This window comes from Amborella trichopoda, chromosome 5 (assembly GCF_054954075.1).
Source record: "Amborella trichopoda isolate Santa Cruz 75 chromosome 5, AtrichopodaSantaCruz75HAP2 v2.0, whole genome shotgun sequence".
Classification (NCBI taxonomy): Eukaryota; Viridiplantae; Streptophyta; class Magnoliopsida; order Amborellales; family Amborellaceae; genus Amborella; species Amborella trichopoda.
The window spans coordinates 10,159,975-10,181,719 of NC_142340.1; the positions used below are offsets into that span (position 1 = coordinate 10,159,975).

Sequence of the window (21,745 nt, forward strand, 5' to 3'; positions counted from 1 at the left end):
ACTTAGCAATTAAGGAGTCTGCATCATCATAAGTTCACACTTAAGTCTATTTTTAATTTATACAAGAGTAATCACATAGAAAATAAATCCATATGAATATTGTATGATATCTCTAATAGTCGTTCAATCATGGTTTTGTTAAGGTAAGTAAAAATAATATGAAAAACTACAGATAATGCATTGGATAAGAATGCATCCAGTGGCTCGTATCCATAAAACATAATCTAACTGTTGTTAAGACACGTCCCACATTATTAATGTAGACATGTTTTCTACAAATATATCCACTTTTACAAACATAAATCTACAAACCTCGCTCTGATACCATTGTTAATCCCAATAAAAGTACTAACAAATAAATAAAATTGAAATCAATAAACAACTTATTCGAATCTATCTTTAAATGACACGAGGGACCTAAGGTTCCATACCAAATCCTATAGACTAAGCCATCCGATGACATGCTACCTTGAGAGTCCTCTTGTTGAATCTCCTTCACCTCTTTTCTATCTTTCCCTTTCTTTTCTAGAGGGGTTAACCTCCTTTTATAGAGAACACCTTTATTTAATAACTCTCACATTCATGGTGTATAGGAGTTGAGATCCCAGTGTAAGTCCTGCCTTAATTCCCTTAAGTGCAGTTAATTAAGATTAACAAGTTGTCACCAAACTGTTAATCCAATGTAATGAACTAAACTTGTCATTAGCCCACTAATGACTCATTTAATAGGATGTCATCCAAGCAATCCCACAATTTACAAGGAATTCAAACACACCACTGGGTTTTCCCTCCAGTGATATTGGGTTTTTCCTTCTAGTGATATTTCCTATTAAAGTTAAGAAATAGATCAATGTATATGTATTGCCTCATGTTAAGCACATGGGATTTCACATACACTGCAATATGGCTTTTGTATTATTATTGAAAAAATGAATTTTCGAGAGAAAAAGGGCCTGATTGGCCACATTTCCAACACATGTAACATAGGTTTTTCCCAATTGATTTGCCTAGCTCGTCAAGTTTAGTCTGGTATCAGCAAACATCGTTTATTAGTATAGTCCACGATGGACTACACGCCCACTGAGTTTATGTTCCAGTATATCTTTCATTTTACAAGCACTCATAAGGCCTTTAATGACCACACTCACCCAACATATAGGGGCATGGCCATCACTTGGGTTGGGTGGGGTGACATATAAATTCAATTAAAAGGAAATAGAGGGGATACTTCTATCACATTGATACAGTAATAGGTTCCCACCCATTGAGGATTGTGAAAGGATAAATTTATGGGAGATTTATTAAAAAAAGTATTGAACTTTTCAATAATTTAATAATTTATTTATTGGGATTGTATACTATATGACTATTTACTGTTATTATAAGGAGGTTACAATCACTCCAAACCATTAGATGTCAAATAGGAAAGCTTAGGATACGTCACAAAGTTCTGTTTTTTTAGTCTAGTAAATGACACAATCACAGCTACCTGATTTAAAATCTGATGGATAAGAGTGATTGTCCTTTAACTAAACGTAAATAATCTCTTTGTATACGTTTACTTACCTTTTCAACTATTTTAATTCATCATCACACATATTTTGATTGGTATTTTAAAATTAAATAAAAATAAATAATTTATTAAATAATTTCTCTCTTATATAAATTCCAATAAAATTCTCTAAATTTGTATCGGAGGGTAACATGAAATTCCATATATAGTCTAAATCTACATGAAAGGCATTGCATTATGAAAGTGAAGTTGATTTTCGGTTGGTCCCATCTCCCATAAATTGCAATAATTTCATAGCATTAAAGAACCGTCCATTTCGTAATTTGTAAGGGCAGTTTGGAAGAAAAAGGGGCATTTCACTTTCTATATACGTCACCTCATGAGTCATCCTTATACGAGCCAATCAGAACAGAGCAGTGTTTTAAAAAACGTCGAGTCGAACCGGACTCGCCTGGTTCGACTCGAAAATCGCGAAATGAGGATCAGATCGGCTAAGAAATCGGAAATTGTCCGGTTCTAGAGAGAACCGGATGATTCTGCACAGTGACTCGCCGAGTCACTGTGCAGAATCGGCGAGTCCGTGAAGAACACGGGTTGCAAAGTGTTCTTCACGGGATTCTTTGAAATTTGTCATTTTTTGATCATTTTTTTTGTTTTTTTGGCATGTGATCTAATTTGCAGGCTGTAAACAGCTTTATTCAGCTTTTTCAAGGATTAAATGGTTGAAAATTTTGGTGTTTTTGGATCACGAAAAATTTGGTGTTTAGGGTTTCCGCCTTTTCTGAAAGTTTCATGCCAAATAGGGCATGAATCTTTCAAAATTTGTAGGCATTTTGATCTTAAAGCTGTGAATCAAAACCTTTTGTTACTAATTTGTGATAATTGTTGAGAAAAACAGAGTTTTTTGGAGATTGAAGGCTTCGGTTCACAAAATCAGGTAAGAAGTTTGGGTTTTTTTTTTTTTCGCCATTTGATTTATTTCACGGCATATTTTGAACATAATGAGTTCAATAATTAGGGTTTTTAATCTTTATTGTGTCTAGTATGATTTAAAATTTTCAATTTTACGTAATTTGGTCAATTACAGCATGAAATTTGAGATGAACACTGAGATGTCTGCAGAACCAAAATTCAGCTTTTTTTTTTTTTTTTTCCGCCTTTTGATTTTGTTTTCATGATATATTAGAAATAATGTGTTGAAAATTTAGGGTTTTGATTCCTTATATTGTTGTTTATCAGAAAATATACTCAATTGGATGTAATTTATTCACTTAGAGGTGGATTTTTTAGTTAAAATCGCTTATGTAAAACAGCTCTATAAAGAACAAATTTTTTTTTTTTTTTTTTTTGTTCTTTTTTTTTTTTTGTAACCCATGATAGAATTTTTTGTAATCCATGATCGAATTTTTTGTAATCCATGATCGAAATGTTTGTTTTTTTTTCTTGTAATCCATGATCGAATTTTATTTTTTATTTTTTATTTTTCTAACCCATGATAGAATTTTTTGTAATCCATGATCGAATGTTTTGTAATCCATGATCGAAATGTTTGTTTTTTTTTTTGTAATCCATGATCGATTTTTTTTGTTTTTTGTTTTTTATGTAACCCATGATAGAGTTTTTTGTAATCCATGATTGAATTTTTTGTAATCCATGATCTAATTGTTTTTTTCTTTTTTTGTAATCCACGATCGAATTTTTTGTTTTTTTTTGTTTTTTGTTTTTGTAATCCATGATCAAATTTTATGTAATCCATGATCGAATTTTTTGTAATCCATGATAGAATTTTTTGTAATCCATGATCGACTTTTTTGTAATCCATGATCGAAATGTTTGTTTTTTTTTCTTGTAATCTATGATCGAATTTTTTGTTTTTTTTATTTTTTTTGTAACCCATGATTGAATTTTTTGTAATCCATGATCGAATTGTTTTTTTCTGTTCTTGTAATCCACGATCGAATTTTATGTAATCCATGATCGAATTTTTCGTAATCCATGATCGAATTTTTTGTAATCCATGATCGAATTTTTTGTAATCCATGCTCGAATTTTTTGTAATCCATGATTGAATTTTTTGAAAATTTGTGATTTTTTTTTTTAATCCATGATCGAATTTTTTTTTGTAATCCATGATCGAATTTTTTGAAAATTTGTGATTTTTTTTTAATCCATGATCGAACTTTTTGAAAATTTGTTAATTTTTTTTTTTAATCCATGATCGAATTTTTTTTTGTAATCCATGATCTAATTTTTTGAAAATTTGCTGTACTTTTTTTTTTTATTTCTTTTTATCCATGATCGAATTTTTTGAAAAATGATGATTTTTCGAAAATATGTGAAATTTTGATTATTCACATATCGAGTCCCAACAGCAACAGTGTAAGGATGAGCACGACAGTGCAGGTGAGCATGAAGGATGGACAAGCTTCGGGGATTTTGGATTGGGAACAGTACAAAACACTAAAACTCAGGGATTTGGGAATGGTCAGACGCCCGCTAATATCGATGATTCGTTTTTAGATCGAATCAATGAATTGTCAAACGAATTCAATCAATGGCACTAGCGTGACCAAGAAGAACAACAACGTCGTCCATCATTTTATTTTTAGATCGTATGTTACTAATTTTATGCTTTATTGTAGTCCATGAATGTTGATATACTTATTCCATGATAATTCTATGTTTATCCTTTTGTGTGATGTAAATTAAATGCTGAATGGCGGTTCATGCAAGGAAAGAACATATCAATATTCGCATATTCATTCAAAAACATGAAAATTCTTAATAGAGTACCCTCATTTCTTATTGAATTCCTAAAAAACAATATTTATAATAAATTTTAATAATTTTTTTGGATTTTTTTTGAAGCTTTATTCTGACCGATTCACCCGATTCCCGATTCGGATCGCCGATTCGCCGATCCGGATCAGTTTTTGGAAGCCCGATCCGGATCACCGATCCGTTTTTTAAACCATTGGAACAGAGGATTAGAGCTTGCTTCAATAGTATTTCAGTGCTCTTTAACAGTCCCTTCACATCTTTAAAAAGCATGTTTATCCTTTACTATGGAAAAAGTTTATATACTGTTCTACAATTAAAAATGCACCTCAAAAATTCATCGAAAAGGTTGTTTTAATGTTGAAAAACTCTCTAATTAATCATCTCGACATCGGGATAAATGAATATAAAAAAATAAAAAATTTTGAGTCTTATAAATAGTATATCTTGCAACACATTATCTAAACTGCTCATTTTTAAGATTTGCATATGTTTATAGATCTACTTGATTTTAACTATTTTTTTAGTTTAAATTTTATAATTAGATATGAAAATAGATTTTCAGATAATCTTAAGAATTTTTCACACCAAAATTACATGTTATGATAAAATTTGGAGATGCGTCTTAATTGGATTGTTTAAAGTTGCAACCTTATTGAAACCACATCCTTTTACTATTGGGCAAACCTTTATGCTTTATCTATTGCATAAAACTTATTTAGTCCCCCTATCCAACCGTCCATTCTAAATGGATTGCTGAGATGGCCCCAATCACAATGTCACATCTCTACACTATTTTTTTTTTAACTTTTTTCTACATACTATTTTGAAACCAAATTTTAGTCGTCCACTGCTCTTGAATCGCACATGTAAAATATATATATATAGATATATATATATATATATATATATATATATATATATATATAATCCTAATAATAAAAATGATTAAAGTACCCCTAAAAGTTTCAAGAGTATTTTTGTCATTATATGTTATCAAAAATATTTTTTTGCTATTTTTTCAAGTGTGCCCCATTAAGATGATGATACATATCAAATTCCATATTCATACAATTTATAAAAAAAAACTAAAAATAAAATACATTGAAGCATTGGATATATAGATCAAACGGTCAGTGACTCACTAGATCTAAAATAGATGGCTGGATAGAGGGAGAAGTATAGATCTTCTATGCAGTAAAGGAGGTATAGAAACCTTTCCATTTACTATTAATAGTAAATCAGGGTGAGGTTTTGTGTGATGTGCCCAACTTAATACAACTAAGGGCTCAAATTGGGTCAAGGTCCAGATCAGGTCTAATTTAGACCTAGATAGGCCGAGTCTGGGTTAGGGGTTGATCTAGACCTAACCCAACCCATTCCCACCATGTGTAGAAGTGCGTTCATTGATGTATGAATATATTATAATTTTTTAAAATATAAAAGTATATAAAGAGACAATTTACTTTTAGGTCGAAGAGGTAACAACCAATGTTGTCCGTCAGATTTTCAATCGGGTTATTGTAAGAGTATCATTAATTAGACTTAGAGTTATATATATTGGAAAATATGGGATTAGCCCACTGGCTCATATGAACATATGAGCCCAACGTCCCAGATTGAATCTGGGCGATCTGACGATCACAAATGTTTAGTAGTGTTTGAATTTTAGTTTTTTTTTTTTTCTACAAATCCTAATCACTTGAAATTTTAGATGTGTGTTCTTCAAAAATAGCTGAATCTTCAAAAAATATCAAAAAAATATTTTACATGAAATAAATTGACCAAAATACCCACGAAAAGCTTTGGGGGGTATTTTGGTCATTTATTTTCATGAATAATTTTTTTATATATTTTAATTAGGTGAGCCTTGATGAGAAGAATACACACCTAAAATTTCAAATAAATAAAATTCAAAAACTACTGGACATCTATGATCATCAGATCGGCCCAGATTCAATATGTGTCGTTGGGCTCATATGTTCATGTGAGCTAGTGGGTTAATCCCATCTTTTTCTTATATATATATATATATATATATATATATATATATATATATATATATATATATATATATATATATATATGATTTTCTAGGGTTAACAACCCTCCAAATTACATAGTTTCAAGTTAATTTGAGAGGTTGTTAACCCTAAAAAATCCCATAAATGCTTGCTCTGAACCGTTTATCATGGTGACCTAGACCTAAAACCACATTAATTTTTGTTATGTGATTTAGACTGTCCAATTTGCCAGACCAACCATAGATGATCTATGATTTTTGAAATCACGTTCAATTAACAAGCTCCACCACCTTCTCATCAATGATAACTTCAATGCATGGTTAAAATTTGCCAATTTCCAGGTCTCCAGATATCTAGAATTCCATGTTCAAAACACATATTCCTAGACTTTCTACAACTTCCAAACATGTTATCAAAAACATTACTTTCCAGTTTCAGATATAAAATCTTCTGAATTCTAGACCTCTGATATTCCCAATTTTTAGAGGAGTTCCAACTTCCGATTGTTAAAATACGCCTTTAGGGTGGTTCATGTTCTCACCATTTGAAACAACTTGCAAAATGGAGTCAGCCTAGGAATTTGAGTTGACACTTTTGTTTGAGAAAGATCGAGTCTTGGGTATGTGGAGGATCAAAATCTATGTTTGGTCAATGATTAAAGGGAAGAGAAAATTGTGCGGAAAAGAAAAGAGCAAAATATAAGACTTGTTTGATAACTGGAAGTTGGAACCACCCTAAGATGTAGAAGATCTACCTCCCTGGAGAAATAATTTGTTTGATAATTTGTCTGGAATTCTTAGGAAGCTTAGAAACCTATGTTTGATTGAACTTGAAATTCTAGAAAACTAGAGATCTAGAAATTATCTAATTTGAACATTTCATTGAAGTTTTAATTGAGGAGAGGGCAATATCTGTTCATTAAAGGAGATAACGCCAAGCGCTATCTTGTATTTTAGATGGATAAACTACATAAACAACCTTTTATAATCAATGTGGGTCAAGGTCAAGTGGATCCAGACCCAATTGAGACAATCACTGCTTATTATCTCTCTCTCTCTCTTATTTATGCCTCTTAACTTTCAACAACAAACAATAATTGTTGAAAGAAAGAGAGCAAAACCTTCTCCTTGAGAATCGCTTTAAACTTCTAACTCTAAGATATTAAATAAGGGTGCGGTTTGTGTAGAGCCGAGGCTCTAAACAATCAAAGTAAAATGCACTTTGAAATAGTGTCGAGAAATGTGGTTTCAATATTGTAAATATTTTGTTCAGAGTTTCATTTTTCTTCTCTAACTAATTTATTCCTAAATAAGTATATTTTCTCTTTTTTTAAATTCTTGCTCACCTATTCATTTCACCCTTTCTATTCCATCTTTTTATGTTGATGTCCATAACTACGAGCCTACGTTGCACAATCAAACTTTCTATTGGGATAACTTTACAGTTTTTACATAATGGTTGATCTACCTTTTTAACTAGGAAAGTCCATCTGGCTTTTATTTGATCTACTTTTATAAGTTATTAAGTGTTCGTATCACTTTAAAAGTAAGTGTTTGTTATTACTAAGTCGTAGCCCATAACAAAATCTAGAATAGTTTCACCCATCTCATTTTTTCACCAAACCCATGTCCCATGTACCTCTTCATATCCTCTACTATCATTTTCTACATGATCATTTAAGTCCCCTCCTAGAAAAGTCCTGTTTCTAGTTGGTATGTCTTGGACTTGTCCATCTATATCCTCAAAATTGTCTATAACTCTATCCTCTACTCCTACTTGTGTTGAATGATCCTCATCCAAGGGCTAAAAATAAATTTTGTTTTTATTTTTTATTTTTATTTTTATTTAAAAATGATATTGATATAAAATTTGGGTTTTAGCATCATTTTTAGAAGCATAATTAAATAAAAAAAAAAAATATTACTAATAAAACATATTGATCAAAATAAATTTAGAAGGATTTTGGTCATTTTGTATTTTACAAATTTTTAAATTATTTTTATTAGTTATATTTATAAAAATAAACCTTCATCTTCAAATTCAGATAAATATTTTATTTAAAAAAAAAAAACAAAATATGACATCAATTATTGGTCATCAAATATGTCCTTGTCAAATCTCAATCATTTCGAAGGTAGCTTGTGCACCCTTCCACATTATGTGGATGGGATACTTTTCGTTACTGAATTATGCTGAAACTTCATTGTCACTAAGCTTTTGGATGTTTTGTTCCTTAGAGAAATTACTTTTTTGTTAATGAATTATTCTGAACTTCGTTATCAATAAGTTTTTGGATATTTTGTTACTCAGTGAAATTTAAAGAGTTGGAAAACCTATGATCTTGTGGAACTTTTTTGTTACTTGTGTGGAAAAAATTTATTGGAGGTGGCAACCTTAAATAAAGTTCCTTATATAAATAAGATTGTAATAATCTACATATTTTATTTTATAATCAACGGTTAAGAATCGCCATTGTCCAAAAGGTTAGCATTAAACTTGGTCTTCTATGACAAAAGTAAAGACACACTTCAAATCTCACCGGGAATTGTAGTTTCAACTTCAAAAATTCCTTAAATTGATTATCTCGATTTTGAAAATTAAAGAAAAAAAAGGCTTCAACTCCAAAAATGGTAGAAACATATATCTCAAAATCTAGATGATCAATACATGATGTATTATTTCTAAAACTTAAAATTTATATTTTTATATTTATATACCTCTAGGTTGAGATGATCAATTTGAAGATATAGACAGCTTTTTTTTTTTTATAGTAATTATGAAGAAGGTGACATGATTAAGGTAGAGCAGCTGGAGGTAAGCAAAGTGACGAATATGTCACTATTATCAATGTCATGAGGAGGAATCTTTAGAAATTAGAACGGTTGGAGATTCTAGATTTGATATTTTTCTCATTCTTTATTGAATTTCATGCATAAACCTTTAAAATATGGGGTATTATGTTGGGTGCTAAGCTTCTATACTATTTACGCACGGTAGCATATTGTACAATTACTCTCTTGGGTAGAAGACTATAAGAAGAGTTTTTTTATGCAAGATTTTTTGAAGTATTTAAAATTATTTCTCGATTATATTGAAAATAAAAAATAAATTTTGATTTTTTTTTTCGAACACTTAGATCTCACCTTTCATAAATTGGATTGTTTTAATTCAATCTTGAGGCATTATGTATTTCGAGCCTACAAAGAATGCAATTTGGATTTCATTTTTTTTTCTTCTTCTTCTTACCGCTTCGCTTGAAGAAGTTACATCCCCAAAACTTGGTAGCATATTAATCCTCCTAGATTGAAAGAGGGAATAATGAACAATATGCTTCCTCAAGAACAGGAAATATTTTAGCATCACATTATAAGCGTGCATGAATGGTCCTTGAGGTACAAGTGGCTTTTTAATAAGTATGAAACATCACGAAATTGAAAAAAAAAGGGGTAAAATATATCAGGCGAAAATCCAAAGCCGATTTTGTTGGAATATAAAATTGAGTAATTTAATAATAACGAAATAATAAAAAGTAAAATATCCCATGACGATAGAAAAATTAAAAAGGAAATTGTTTCATGCGGAGTGGACCGCATTTCTACATATACCATCCGGAAGAATAAAGCATCTATCTTAAAGATGAATGTAAATATGTGGTCTATCTAAAAATAATTGAAATTAATGGTCCAAATAGTTTCTTAATAGAATTATTATTTTTAGTTTTTAAAATTTATTTATATTTTTATATTCATGATTTCCATGTTAGAGATTACATATCCATAAAAATTATGTCAAAAAATCCGTTATAAAAATATGTTTATTAAGGAGCCTGCATTTTTACATGTGCGGGCTTGACCCGCATGCTGACCGTGTCCATCAATAAAAAGGTGTGATTTCTATAGGGTTGCAACCTTAAACAATCCAATTAAAGTGCACCTTCAAAAGTTATTATAACATGTAATTTTGGTACAAAAAATTCTTAGACTTATCTCAAAATCTATTTTCATATTTAATACTCCAAAAATGGTTAAAAGCAAGTAGGTCTATAAACATATGAAAATCTTAAAAATGAACATCCAATTTCCTTTGATAATTTGGTGTTCAAAAAGAAAATGTTTTGATAGGGCTGCAGTACGTAAAGCCTGATCTCCAACTCATTGAAAATTACTTCTTTTTGTATCACAAAACTTTCAAATCTAACATCTTGGCCATGACCATTGTGGTTGTAAAAACAAATTGGGATTTCAAGTCCTAAAAATATGGTATTTATATTCACATATTTCCAAGATATGTGCCAGTTTTTTAGCTTGGAATTTTATAGTCGGAGTGTTGGAAAGTGATTTTAGATCTAAAATGGAGATTTTGAATGCACAAAGTGTTTTTTAGTGAGGACTTGAGGTAAAGCTTTATTTATACCTCCCTCTCTAAAATTATTTTCCCCAAAAACCCCCTGGTTCAATAAAATCCCACAGAACCCCCTATGTGAAATAAATAGAACGTTTAACCCCATGACCTTTTTGAATATCTAAATTATAGAAAAATTATTGAATTTATCCCTTCTTTTTTTTCTTTCTAATAACATCATCATAAAATTTGAGTTTCAATTTATTTGTGAGGTTTATTTGTGAGGTTCACGAGAGAGAGAAATTATATATATATATATATATTCAATGAAGGTTGCTAGAGAGAAAGAATGAGGAAGGAGCCCACATTCAAGGAAGAAAGAGAAAGAGAATAAGAGATTTTCTAAGATTTGGATAACAAGGTGATTAAAAACAAGGAAAAAAATTATAAAAGGTTACAACATTGAAATGTAGAATTAAAGATGCACATCAAAAGTCCATCGAAAAAGGTTATTTTAATGTTAAAAACCCTCTAATTGATCATCTCGCATCGAGATGTATGAAAAAAAGGAAGAAAAAGAATAACATTTTGATTCTCAGATATAATGCATCTTGCAACACATTATCTAGACTGTTTGTTTTCAAGATTTTTATATGTTTATAGATCTAACTTGATTTTAACCATTTTGAGGGTTTAAAATTTTATAATTAGATTTAAAATTAGATTTTGAGATAATCCTAAAAATGTTTTACATCAAAATTACATGTAATGATAAAATTTAGATGTTTGCTCTAATTGGATTGTTTAATGTCACAGCCCTATAGAAACCGCACCCTCAAAAAAAAATATAGGTAAATTATGTAATTTGAATATTGAAAAAGGCAACACGTCCTCTTTTGCTTAACTATGAGGGTTTTACGGGAATATTTAGAAGATTAACGACCATGAGTTTATTTGAGATTATAATTTTAGACAGGGAGATTTATATTTTTTTAAAAAAAAAAAATTCATGAGCATCATCGATTGGACTTCTTTATAGTGAATTTCATCGGAGAGGGGTGATAGAGATGCTATTGAATTGTGAGCTGTGATGGCGTACCGCGCTTTTCTATTTGTAATTGATTGATGGGCCTTATTTACATTGTAAACTATGCGGTTGTGGTTATGTGCTTTTAAAGGAGGGGATGATATATCTGAAGTGGATGATAGGGGAAATTTATTAAATCGGTTACAGATGAGATTTATGTGAAAAGGAAATTGGGTTTCGTTTTTGTAACGTATTTTTAAACTATACTTTAATGATAGCTCATTGTGAAATCTGGGTCTAGCAGGCTATAGAGTAGTAGTAGTGAGAAATTGCGAAGGAAATATTTTGCTTATATAAAGATTAATGGCTGACATCAAGATATATGAATATGAAAACAAAAAAAAGAACAAATTCTTTATAATAGTATCTTGTAGTACATTATTTGGGCCGTGTATTTATTGGATTTTTAAGTGTTTGTTGATATGCTTGATTTGTATCTCTTTTGGAGCTTTAAATTTTATAATTAGATGACAGCCTTTTAGTTATTTGGCGATTTTCAAATTTAGAAGAAGTTTTGGAAAAATATTGATGGTAGTACTTTTGGAAGTACTTATTAATAATATATTATTTTTAAAAAGGAAAATATATCATTTAAAGGGTCATAATCCTATACAAAATCACCTAGGGGGTCAAAATATTCTATTTACATATAAAGGTTTAATTTGAGAGTACCTTATCAAAAAATATCTTCAAAGTGCCTAAATTGTTGTTATTTAGGTTGAAACCTTGAACAAGTAACGTTATTTTAGTAATTAAATTTGTTTAACAGACCATAACGAGTCCTTACTTGTTCAGGGTGAGTGAAATTATTGAAATGCCTCTACTTGTTGTGGGTTTTCTATTAATAAGAGCACTTTGAGGATTTTTTAGAGGGTACTTAAGTGAAAATAAATGTAAAAGCAAACCCTGTACATTTGTTGGGATCATTTGATCCCTTTAAGGGTTTTGACCCCTTAAATGATATATTCCCTTAAAAGAGGAAGACTTTTGGAATATTTATGTAAGAAAAAGAACTATATTATATTGTCATTCGTCTAAAAGAACATTTAATATGAATTAGTATTGGCAAAAGTTTATATAACGTTCGTCTTAAAATGTAGAATTAAAGTGCATCTAAAAAAGTCCCTCAAAAAAGGATGTTTTGATATGGGAAAAACATCTAATTGATCATCTCGACATCGAGATGTAAAAATATGGAGAGATCATGTCAACATTGAGATGTAAAAATATGGAGAAAAGAAAGAGTTGAAGTCCCAAAAATAGTACGTCTTGCAATAGATTATTTGGATTGTTAATTTTCAAGATTTTTATTTGTTTATAGATATGCTTGATTTAAACTATTTTTGGAGTTTAAAGTTTTATAATTAGAGATGAAAAAAATTCTTGTGCTATCTTAAGAATTTGCGATACCAAAATTGCATCTTGTGATCAAATTTGGAGGTGCGACTTTGATTGTTCAAGGTTGCAACCAGTGTTTACAAAATCGAACCGGAACGGTTAACCGAACATGGGCCCGAAAGCGGTTTAAGCCTAACCGGTATACTGGCCGATTTAACCTTTCTAATCAGACAAGTACTTGGTGGTTAAATAAGTGTTGAAAAAATAAAAAAGATACAAAAAAAAATCTACTAAAATATAAAAAGAATATAAAGAATGATTAAAACAAAACACATTCAAATGAAGTTGAAAATTAATGAAAAATAGATTTTAACGAATTATTTTTTGAATTAAAGTAAGTATTAATGACCAAAACAATTTTTAATCTTTAGCATAATGTAAAGAAGATTAGAAAATACATTACAAACCAAATTCCTTATTTTTGAAAATTTATATATATTTATTTGATTTTTTTTTTAAATATCAGTCGACCACCAAAACCGAAACCGATCAATGGTCAGTTTCGACTTAATCAGATGGTCAGCAGTTAGATCGCCCAATTTTTTCTAACAATGATTACAACCTAATATAAAGCGCAGCCATTAGTATTTTAAAAGACTGGTCGGTCAAAGGGGGTACCCCCGTTCACCCACTTGTTCCAAGTCCACTGGTTAGTTTTTTTTATTTTCATCACAAAATTAAAAAAATTAAAATAACTGATGGGAACCGGTTGTCGAAAATATTGGGTGAGGGTGAAACTCGGGCAAAGAAAAATCAATTCGATGAGTTGCAAGCAAATTGAAGATGAGAGATTTCCTGCTTTCAGTCGTGTCATTATGTATCTCAATACAATTTTTGGCCCCTATTGTTTACAATCAATGTGCATAATTTTTTCCTCTTTCGAAATCTTTAAAACAGATGATTGAACACTTGTCACACCTAATCAATGTATTAAAACAGTGATTTGTGAAAGCATCAAATTTGCTTTTCTTAGGTAAAGAGAAAACAAGTTAAAAAAATGTGTGATATCAAATAATTATTTTGTATTCATTGATTATAGCTGTTAATATAACTGATGAATCAACAGTCACAATGAATTAAAATCACCATCACTCATGAAAATTCTCACAAACGCGGTCCATCGAATAACTTTTTTGATCCTAATATTTCAGAAATTGTTTTTGACACTAGCATTTCTGGCTTACAACTACTCTTCTGCATGGCGTCCAAGAGTTTTGCGCCGATCAGGAACTCTCTCTCTCTCTCTCTCTCTTCATGAAGAAGGTGATGTTGAAGTTGTGTAGCTTGTTCACTTTTTTGGATCCCTTACAGAAATTTATAAAAAAATCCTATGTTATGATCAAAATTAACATGTATATTTTATATTGTAAGATCAAGTCCTATTTATTAAGAATGTGTATTATATTTTAATTTTATTGTCTTTCTTATATATCGGTTTAAGTTCAAATTTCAAAAAGAGAAAATATATAATGGGACCATTTACCTTGATGAGTATTAAATAGTTCTATAGCCGGGATTGAAAAAAAAGCAAGCTTCCGGTCATCTAAAAAACCTGCCCAATATTTGCCACTATAGCCAATTAATTCAAAATTACAAACATGAATAAAAATCCATAGCTTGATGTTCTACAAATATAACACAATATCTTTTTAGCTAGCCCTATATGATGCTTAATCAGATTGTTCATAAACCTTGAGACAAGACTTACAGCAAACATTATGTTAGGTCTTGTGTGAGTTAAATACATTAGTCCTCCAATAAAGTTTTTAAAATATTTTGCATTAACCCCTTTTAGTTTCATTTACGAGTCTCAACTTTTCATTTGCATTCATTGGTGTATCAATTATTGCAACAATTCTAAATGACGAGGTTTTCACGAGTCATATGGATATATTTGGACCTCCTCTAAAATTCACCTTAAAGATGGATTTTTGAGCCGGAATTTTAGGAATTCGTCATCTAAGCCAAGCTGATCATAAATATGAAAAAAGATGATAATGAATATGAAAAAAAAAATGTATTGAACTTTAAACCGTGCCCTTTTTTTAAAAAGTATTTTCAGCATCGTTCATATTTGATTGGACCACCCCGTGCACTTTACACAACATCCATCTCTATGATGATGGATGTTGAAGAGTAAGTTGGTGCAACAGGCTCTTCCTCCCGCTTGCTCGGATCACGGTTAAGATGGACGTTGAAGAGTCAGGGTGCAACATGCTCTTGCACCCGCTGGTTGAGAACACTATTCTTTTTCTAAATGCATCACGGTCGTCAAGATTTTGATCAGGTGCCCAGGTCACCATCCTTACAAAAATGTTTGATATCAAAGTTACAATGAAATCAACTAAATTTTGTACAAGGGGCTCTTAACTTTTGATATAAAGTCAGAATTAAAATTCAATTCAATGGAATAAATGCAATCACAAAATTCAAGAAAATTCTACTAAATGCAACTACCAAATTTTAACATCCAATAGTCAAAATTAACTCACCACTTTGTACCGATAAGTAGTCTCATCATATGCTTTTCCATTTTAATAAAAAACACCCAATCAACTCGTTGAGGTGGCCATCTAGAAATCCAATCTGGATAGATAAATCTAACAAATCGATGAATTCGACAGAGCTTGGCTAAAAATTATAAAAAAATGAAACAACAAAAAATATAATGTGGGAACTAAGAAATCCACCCAAACTAGATGGCCAAGTTCCTTGATGGACAGGTTCCTATAGAACCGGAGGATTCCAAGGGAACTTGACCAACTCCAATTGTGACAAGGAACCAAGTCAGTCGAGACCAATTCCCAATCCAAAACAACAATTCCTAAGCACTAATTAGCCCTTTTTTACACAAAGTCATAAGGCCCTATAATATATATGTAAAAAAAGTTTATATAAAACTGGGGCTCCAAACATTCAAATTAGAACGCACCTCAAATACTTCATTAAAAGGGGTTGTTTTGATGCCCAAATATCCTCAAATTGATCATCTCAATATCATGATGCATGGACGTGAGAAAAAATAGATTTCAAGTTTTGTAAATAGTGAATCTTGCAATGCATTTTTGGACCATCAATTTTCAAGTTTTCATAGATATGGTCGATCTACACTATTGATGCTTGGACATGAAAAACAATGGATTTCAAGTTTATTACATAGTGAATCATGTAATGCATTTTTGGGTCGTCAATTTTCAAGATTTTCAAGTTTTCATAAATCTGTTCGATCTATATTATTTTTTAAGCTTTAAATTTTATAATTAGAGATGAAAACATATTTGAAGGCAATTAGAACAATTTTCAATATTGAAACCACATTTCTCGATACTATTTGAAGGTGTACTCCACTTTGATTGTTTAGAGCCTCGGCTCTATACAAACCCCACCCTTATGGAAAGGATCCGATTTTTATGTGGCCATGCCCGCATACATAGAAATGCAGGCGTATTAATAAATTTATTTTTTCAGATGGATTTTTTTACTTAATTTTTAAGGACATAATCTCTAACCTAGAAATCAAGAATATGAAAAAATAAGCAAAATTTTAAAACTAAAAAATAATAATTCTAGTAAAAAACCATTTGGACCGTTAGTTTCCTTATTTATAGATGGAACACCTTAAAATGGATGCTTTACACTTTTTATAACACTTGTTATATTTGTAAGAAAAAAAACAAAAGAATAGAAAAGAAAAAAAGAAAATACAATAAGGTCATTTACCGCTGCAACAAGGTCATTAACTACCTAAAAAATAAAACCTTGTAACAAAGGATCTGGTTTCTATAATGTTGCAATCTTAGACAATCTAATTAAGGTGCACCTGCAAATTTTAATTTTGACATCAAAAATTCTTAAGACCATCTGAAAATATTTTTTTATCTCTAATTATAAAATTTCAAATTCCAAAGTTGCAATCAAATAAATCTATAAACATATGTAAATCTTGAAAATGGACGGCCTAGATAATGCGTTGCAATATTACAAGATACACTATATAAGGGACTGGATATCAATTATACAGTTTTTCAACATTAAAACACTTTTTTCAATGGGCTTTTGAGATGCATCCTTAATTTTACATTTTACATTTTAAGGTTGTAACTTTACATAATCATTTTCCTGTAACAAATCCCAAACTGTCAGATTTCACATATGTTAGGAGTAATCGTGACATCAAAGGTAAATAGCCTTATCGTTTCCATTCAATTTCAATTCAAGAGCGGGTCCTCAAATGTGCAATCTCCATACAACTCATTCTATGGAGTAGATAATCAATCCTGACCAGCACACAAGTACAGATTACAGAAAGTAGCATGGAACACTTCCTAGAAAGAGAGGCCACAATCAGGCTGGGCTACAAAACAGCGAACAAAGAAACTACTAATCGATAGTGATGAGATGTTCCTCAGGAAACCCGATGCGAGAAACCAAAATAAAAGAAAGATGATAAAGAAAAATCTCAAGGGGAGTCGAAACAGAAACGTAAAACCAAAACTTGTCGCCAATTCAGATAAGGGAATTGACTTGGTGGTGGCAAACAGAGAAAAAGCCTTAGTCCTCTTCATTGATCACCTTGGTGCCAAGGCCTCTCAAGCCCTCAGGCGGCACCTCAGCAACAGTGACAAGAGAGTAGATCTCCTCCTTGGCATCCTCCTCGTCATTGCGCTTGCGAGCTATGCGCAAGCGCACCCTTCTTGGAACACCCCTAATCCCCCGGCTCCATACGTGCTTGTTCAACTTCACATCCACCCTCACATCGGTGGTGCCCATTGCCTTCTGGGTGAACTTCCTGATCTCTTTGATGGCCTTCGGAGCCATCTTCTTGAAGGTGCTGTTTCCATTTCATAAGGCCACACCCATATCAGTTTCTCACACTAGAATGTTAAATGGCACAACTAAAGGTGGTTGGTTTACATAGTATAATGGGTACGGGGATAAATAACACAAATAGCACTAGCAGAAAACATGACAGGCAAATAAAGAGATGCACATTCCACCTAATCCAAAATCAAATTATATACTTATATCATCAGTCTTGCATTCGCTGTGGAATGGACATAATGTTGTGATGATAAAAGAAGTGCAATGTATTTCTACACAAAGAAAGGATTCTTCTTTTCTTTTTTCCTTGATTTCTTTTTAAGAATACCAAAGCAAAGAAGGTATATTACAAAATACAAGGTATATAACTCTTGCAAACATCATGGTTGAATGGAACTGATAACAAGAGTAATACAGTTTCAGGGAAAAGATGGGAGAAGCCAGACCACAAGACCTGAGTATGGAATATGGTACAAAGTCAGATAATTGATCATATATTTTCAATCATGGAGGGTGGAGATTAACCACCCACGATTGAACCTTAAAACAACAAAAACCACGCTTGATCTACACTGGCTACCATTGAGAAAGATAAGGATGCCGTAGATGTGTAACATACACCAGAAACAAATGATATACTTCCCCTAAATGGTTTATCTGAGTTCAATAAATCGATGCCCTGCCTACTATATGTAATGCCTAAGCGGTCAAGCTTATTTTATTCAGATGGTTGATAACATTCCATGCATGTGTTTCATGACCTTGACATCAGAATGCAACTTAGGAAAATGATCAACCCCCATCCATGCTTAGCAACATATATCCATCAAATGAATCACTTTCAGATCATGACTTCAAGTATTGCACATATGTGAACATACAGCAACCTTCACTTCACCCCAGAGATATCGTACATACTATACACTAGTAGTATGGGACTCGCCTGAGTTCACTCTGACTTGGGCGAGTAACTCGGTCTTGCCCAAGTTAACCCCATGTTGTGCGTAACTTGGCGTACATAACAATAATAATAATAATGCCAAAAAAGGTTAAAAATATGGTTATGTTATATGAACTTTTTTGTATATAATTTGAATGTTTTTAGGGACCAAGAAGCAGTTTTCTTTTTATCTTATGTTTGACAAATGGATGACATATATAAAACTTTTAAGTTGTTTTATCTATAAAAGCTCATTTTGAACAAAACATCCACAGATGATTAAGAGAATACAACATGGTTAAAGAAAAATGCATTGCTCAAATAGTTATTTTCGAATTCTACAACACTAAACAAGTGAAAGTGTGATGTTCTAAGAACTATTTAAAAAAATTGTATTATCGAAAGGCGTATAGTATTCAGATGCTTTCCAGATAGATGTAGGTAGGGCGCTGGGTCCAAGTGAAAAGCCTCGGAAACTGGTCAAGTCTACCGCTTCCCGACATTTCTATGTTATTTTCTGGACTCCTATAAGTTTAACCTGCTGACTCAGACTCAGGCCCTGCAAGGTCCATGACCCAAGTCCAATAAAAAACACATGTAGCATATGGTTTGTATGCAACATGTAGCATCAGATCTCCACTATAAACAACGATGGCTGACTTCAACTATTCTTCAGCTGAAGTGGATATTGACAAACTTGGGCAGGCGAGCAGTTCAGATTAGCCATTCATTGTTGACCACGGACGGCTGTTGTTATAGGGGGCCTAATGGAAGGTATGAGTATGTTACCTGTATCATGATACAGTTCCCCATGTGGTTTTATCATGCATCATAATACTAGTTGTAATATTGTATAACAAGCACTATTAACACACTGTGATTGTTACAAATTGATTGTCATTATGCCACTTTATCCTATTGTATCCATACAATTTAGTGATCAATGACTCAAAGGTGAAAACCTAAATCTCTTGATCAGTCAATTGTACGTCCCACCACTACTATGTATTTGACAGAAAACCTAATAGAAGTATTGAGTTATTTTGAAAAACTGATTGACATGATAGTTGTCAGTATTTTGCTAATTTGCCAATTTAACTAAAAATGTTGCTTAATTTTTCTAAAGTGTTGCTTAATTTGCTATTCTGACCATATTTCAAGACCATCATAAATCACGAAAAATAAATTCCTAAATAGGCGCCAAATATGAAAGAAACAGTATATATATCAATGTATTTCAAGTAATTCAGTAATTTACAAAAACCTAGAAATATAATTAATACCACAGATTTACACAGGTGACTTCAACCATCAAATCGCAATGCAACAAACAGAAATTGAAAAAGTCCTAAATAGAAGAAGAAGGCAGTTTGACGTGAACTTGCTTTAATTCATTAAACCGCATAAAATGTAAAATATGGGGAAGTTATTAAATTATTTGTTAAAAATCTATGCAATATCGATAAGGTGTAAGTCAAGGTAAATTTGACACGACCAGCAAATTACAGCACAGAAAGCCAGAAAAAAAAAATGGAGTAATAGGAGAAAAGGAGAAAGCACCCAAGGATCAATGGGACTAGGTTAGCAAGAAGGAATATAGAATAATGCACTAATTCAATTATAGAACAGAAAGGACAGCAAATAGAATATCACCACAAAAGCTCAAAACTGGCTTGAATCAATCCGAGAAAATGAGCAAATCGATTTTGGTAGTCTTACCATTCGTCCTTTTAGCAAGCAATAATATATAATACTTATGCACTAGAAAAATCAGTTTTAGAATAAAAGTGAGTCCTAAAAAGAAATATCATCATCAAATCTCACAATACACTATAAGTAACAGGAATAAAACCATATTTCTCAAATGGTTTCAGGTTCGTTGGCAAGTCTATCATTTGTCCCAAAGACCAAGAGACAATAGCAAACAAATTTACAATTGAGCCATATTTTGAACTGAGTCAACTGACCATTGTGGGCCTTCTGGATCATTCAAAATGCGCAAAACCAATATCCACTAAAACTTACCGTAACATAACACAATAAACCTGTAAAAGAACATAGTACAGAGCACATTTTTAGGTAGACCCTTTAGCACCTACAATTACAGTTGCAGAAACACTTTCAGAAAATGCTAGATTTAAAACAAGAAATTAGGTTTCCATTTTCTACTTTTTTTTCAGGAAGGAGAAGAACCAAGAAGGAAGAGAGAATCAATCTGTGTTTTTACCAGCCATGAAGGCGTTTATGGAGGTTAATCGTATATTCACGAGTGACAATGTCCACCCTTCTTGCCTTGGTCTTGTCCACCATCGCTGCAACCTCACCTCAAAACCCTAACCCTATTTTAGCACACAGAGAACAAGACAAAAGACAAATCGGTGGTTAGGGTTCGGTATTTATGTTCACGAGCTGTGTAGTGTATCCAGTAGATAGACTCCCATCTCACCGTCCGTCAATGATTAAAGGTGAATGAAATTTTGGGTAAAGGAAAATTGCCTCATGCGGGCTGGACCGCATTCCTACAACATGCATAAAGCATTCATCTTAAAGATGGATGATGCAAATAGGTGGTTAATCTAAAAACAAGAGTAACTAATAATTCAAATATTCTTTTAATATAATTATTATTATTATTTTTTATTTTTCATATTCATGTTCTTCATATTAAAGATTATATATTTTCTAAAAATTAAGATGGAATTATATTTATTGCCAAGCTCACAGTTCTACAATATGCGGACTGGCCGTATAGAAACCGTATCCTTGGTAAATATCCCTCTCGATGTTTAAAAAATCTCGTTATATTTTGAAATAAATAAGGTTGACGCCCTAAACAATCAAAT

At 31.6% G+C, this 21,745-nt stretch overlaps 1 protein-coding gene and 1 long non-coding RNA gene across 2 annotated transcripts; both read right to left on the bottom strand.

The window, feature by feature from the left end:
* Nucleotides 1–15,145: 15,145 nt before the first annotated feature.
* LOC148781947 (uncharacterized) lies at nt 15,146–15,936 on the bottom strand. The gene is made up of 2 exons (XR_016055944.1): nt 15,634–15,936; nt 15,146–15,445 (listed from the first exon to the last, which is right to left on the bottom strand). It is a non-coding gene; the product is annotated as an uncharacterized LOC148781947 (long non-coding RNA).
* Nucleotides 15,937–17,309: 1,373 nt separating this feature from the next.
* On the bottom strand, nt 17,310–21,333 carry LOC18443672 (large ribosomal subunit protein eL31). The gene is made up of 2 exons (XM_006853854.4): nt 21,130–21,333; nt 17,310–17,972 (listed from the first exon to the last, which is right to left on the bottom strand). Exons 1-2 carry the CDS (start codon nt 21,210–21,212, stop codon nt 17,693–17,695), a joined length of 363 nt encoding a protein of 120 aa, XP_006853916.1. The 5' UTR covers nt 21,213–21,333; the 3' UTR covers nt 17,310–17,692.
* Nucleotides 21,334–21,745: the final 412 nt, after the last annotated feature.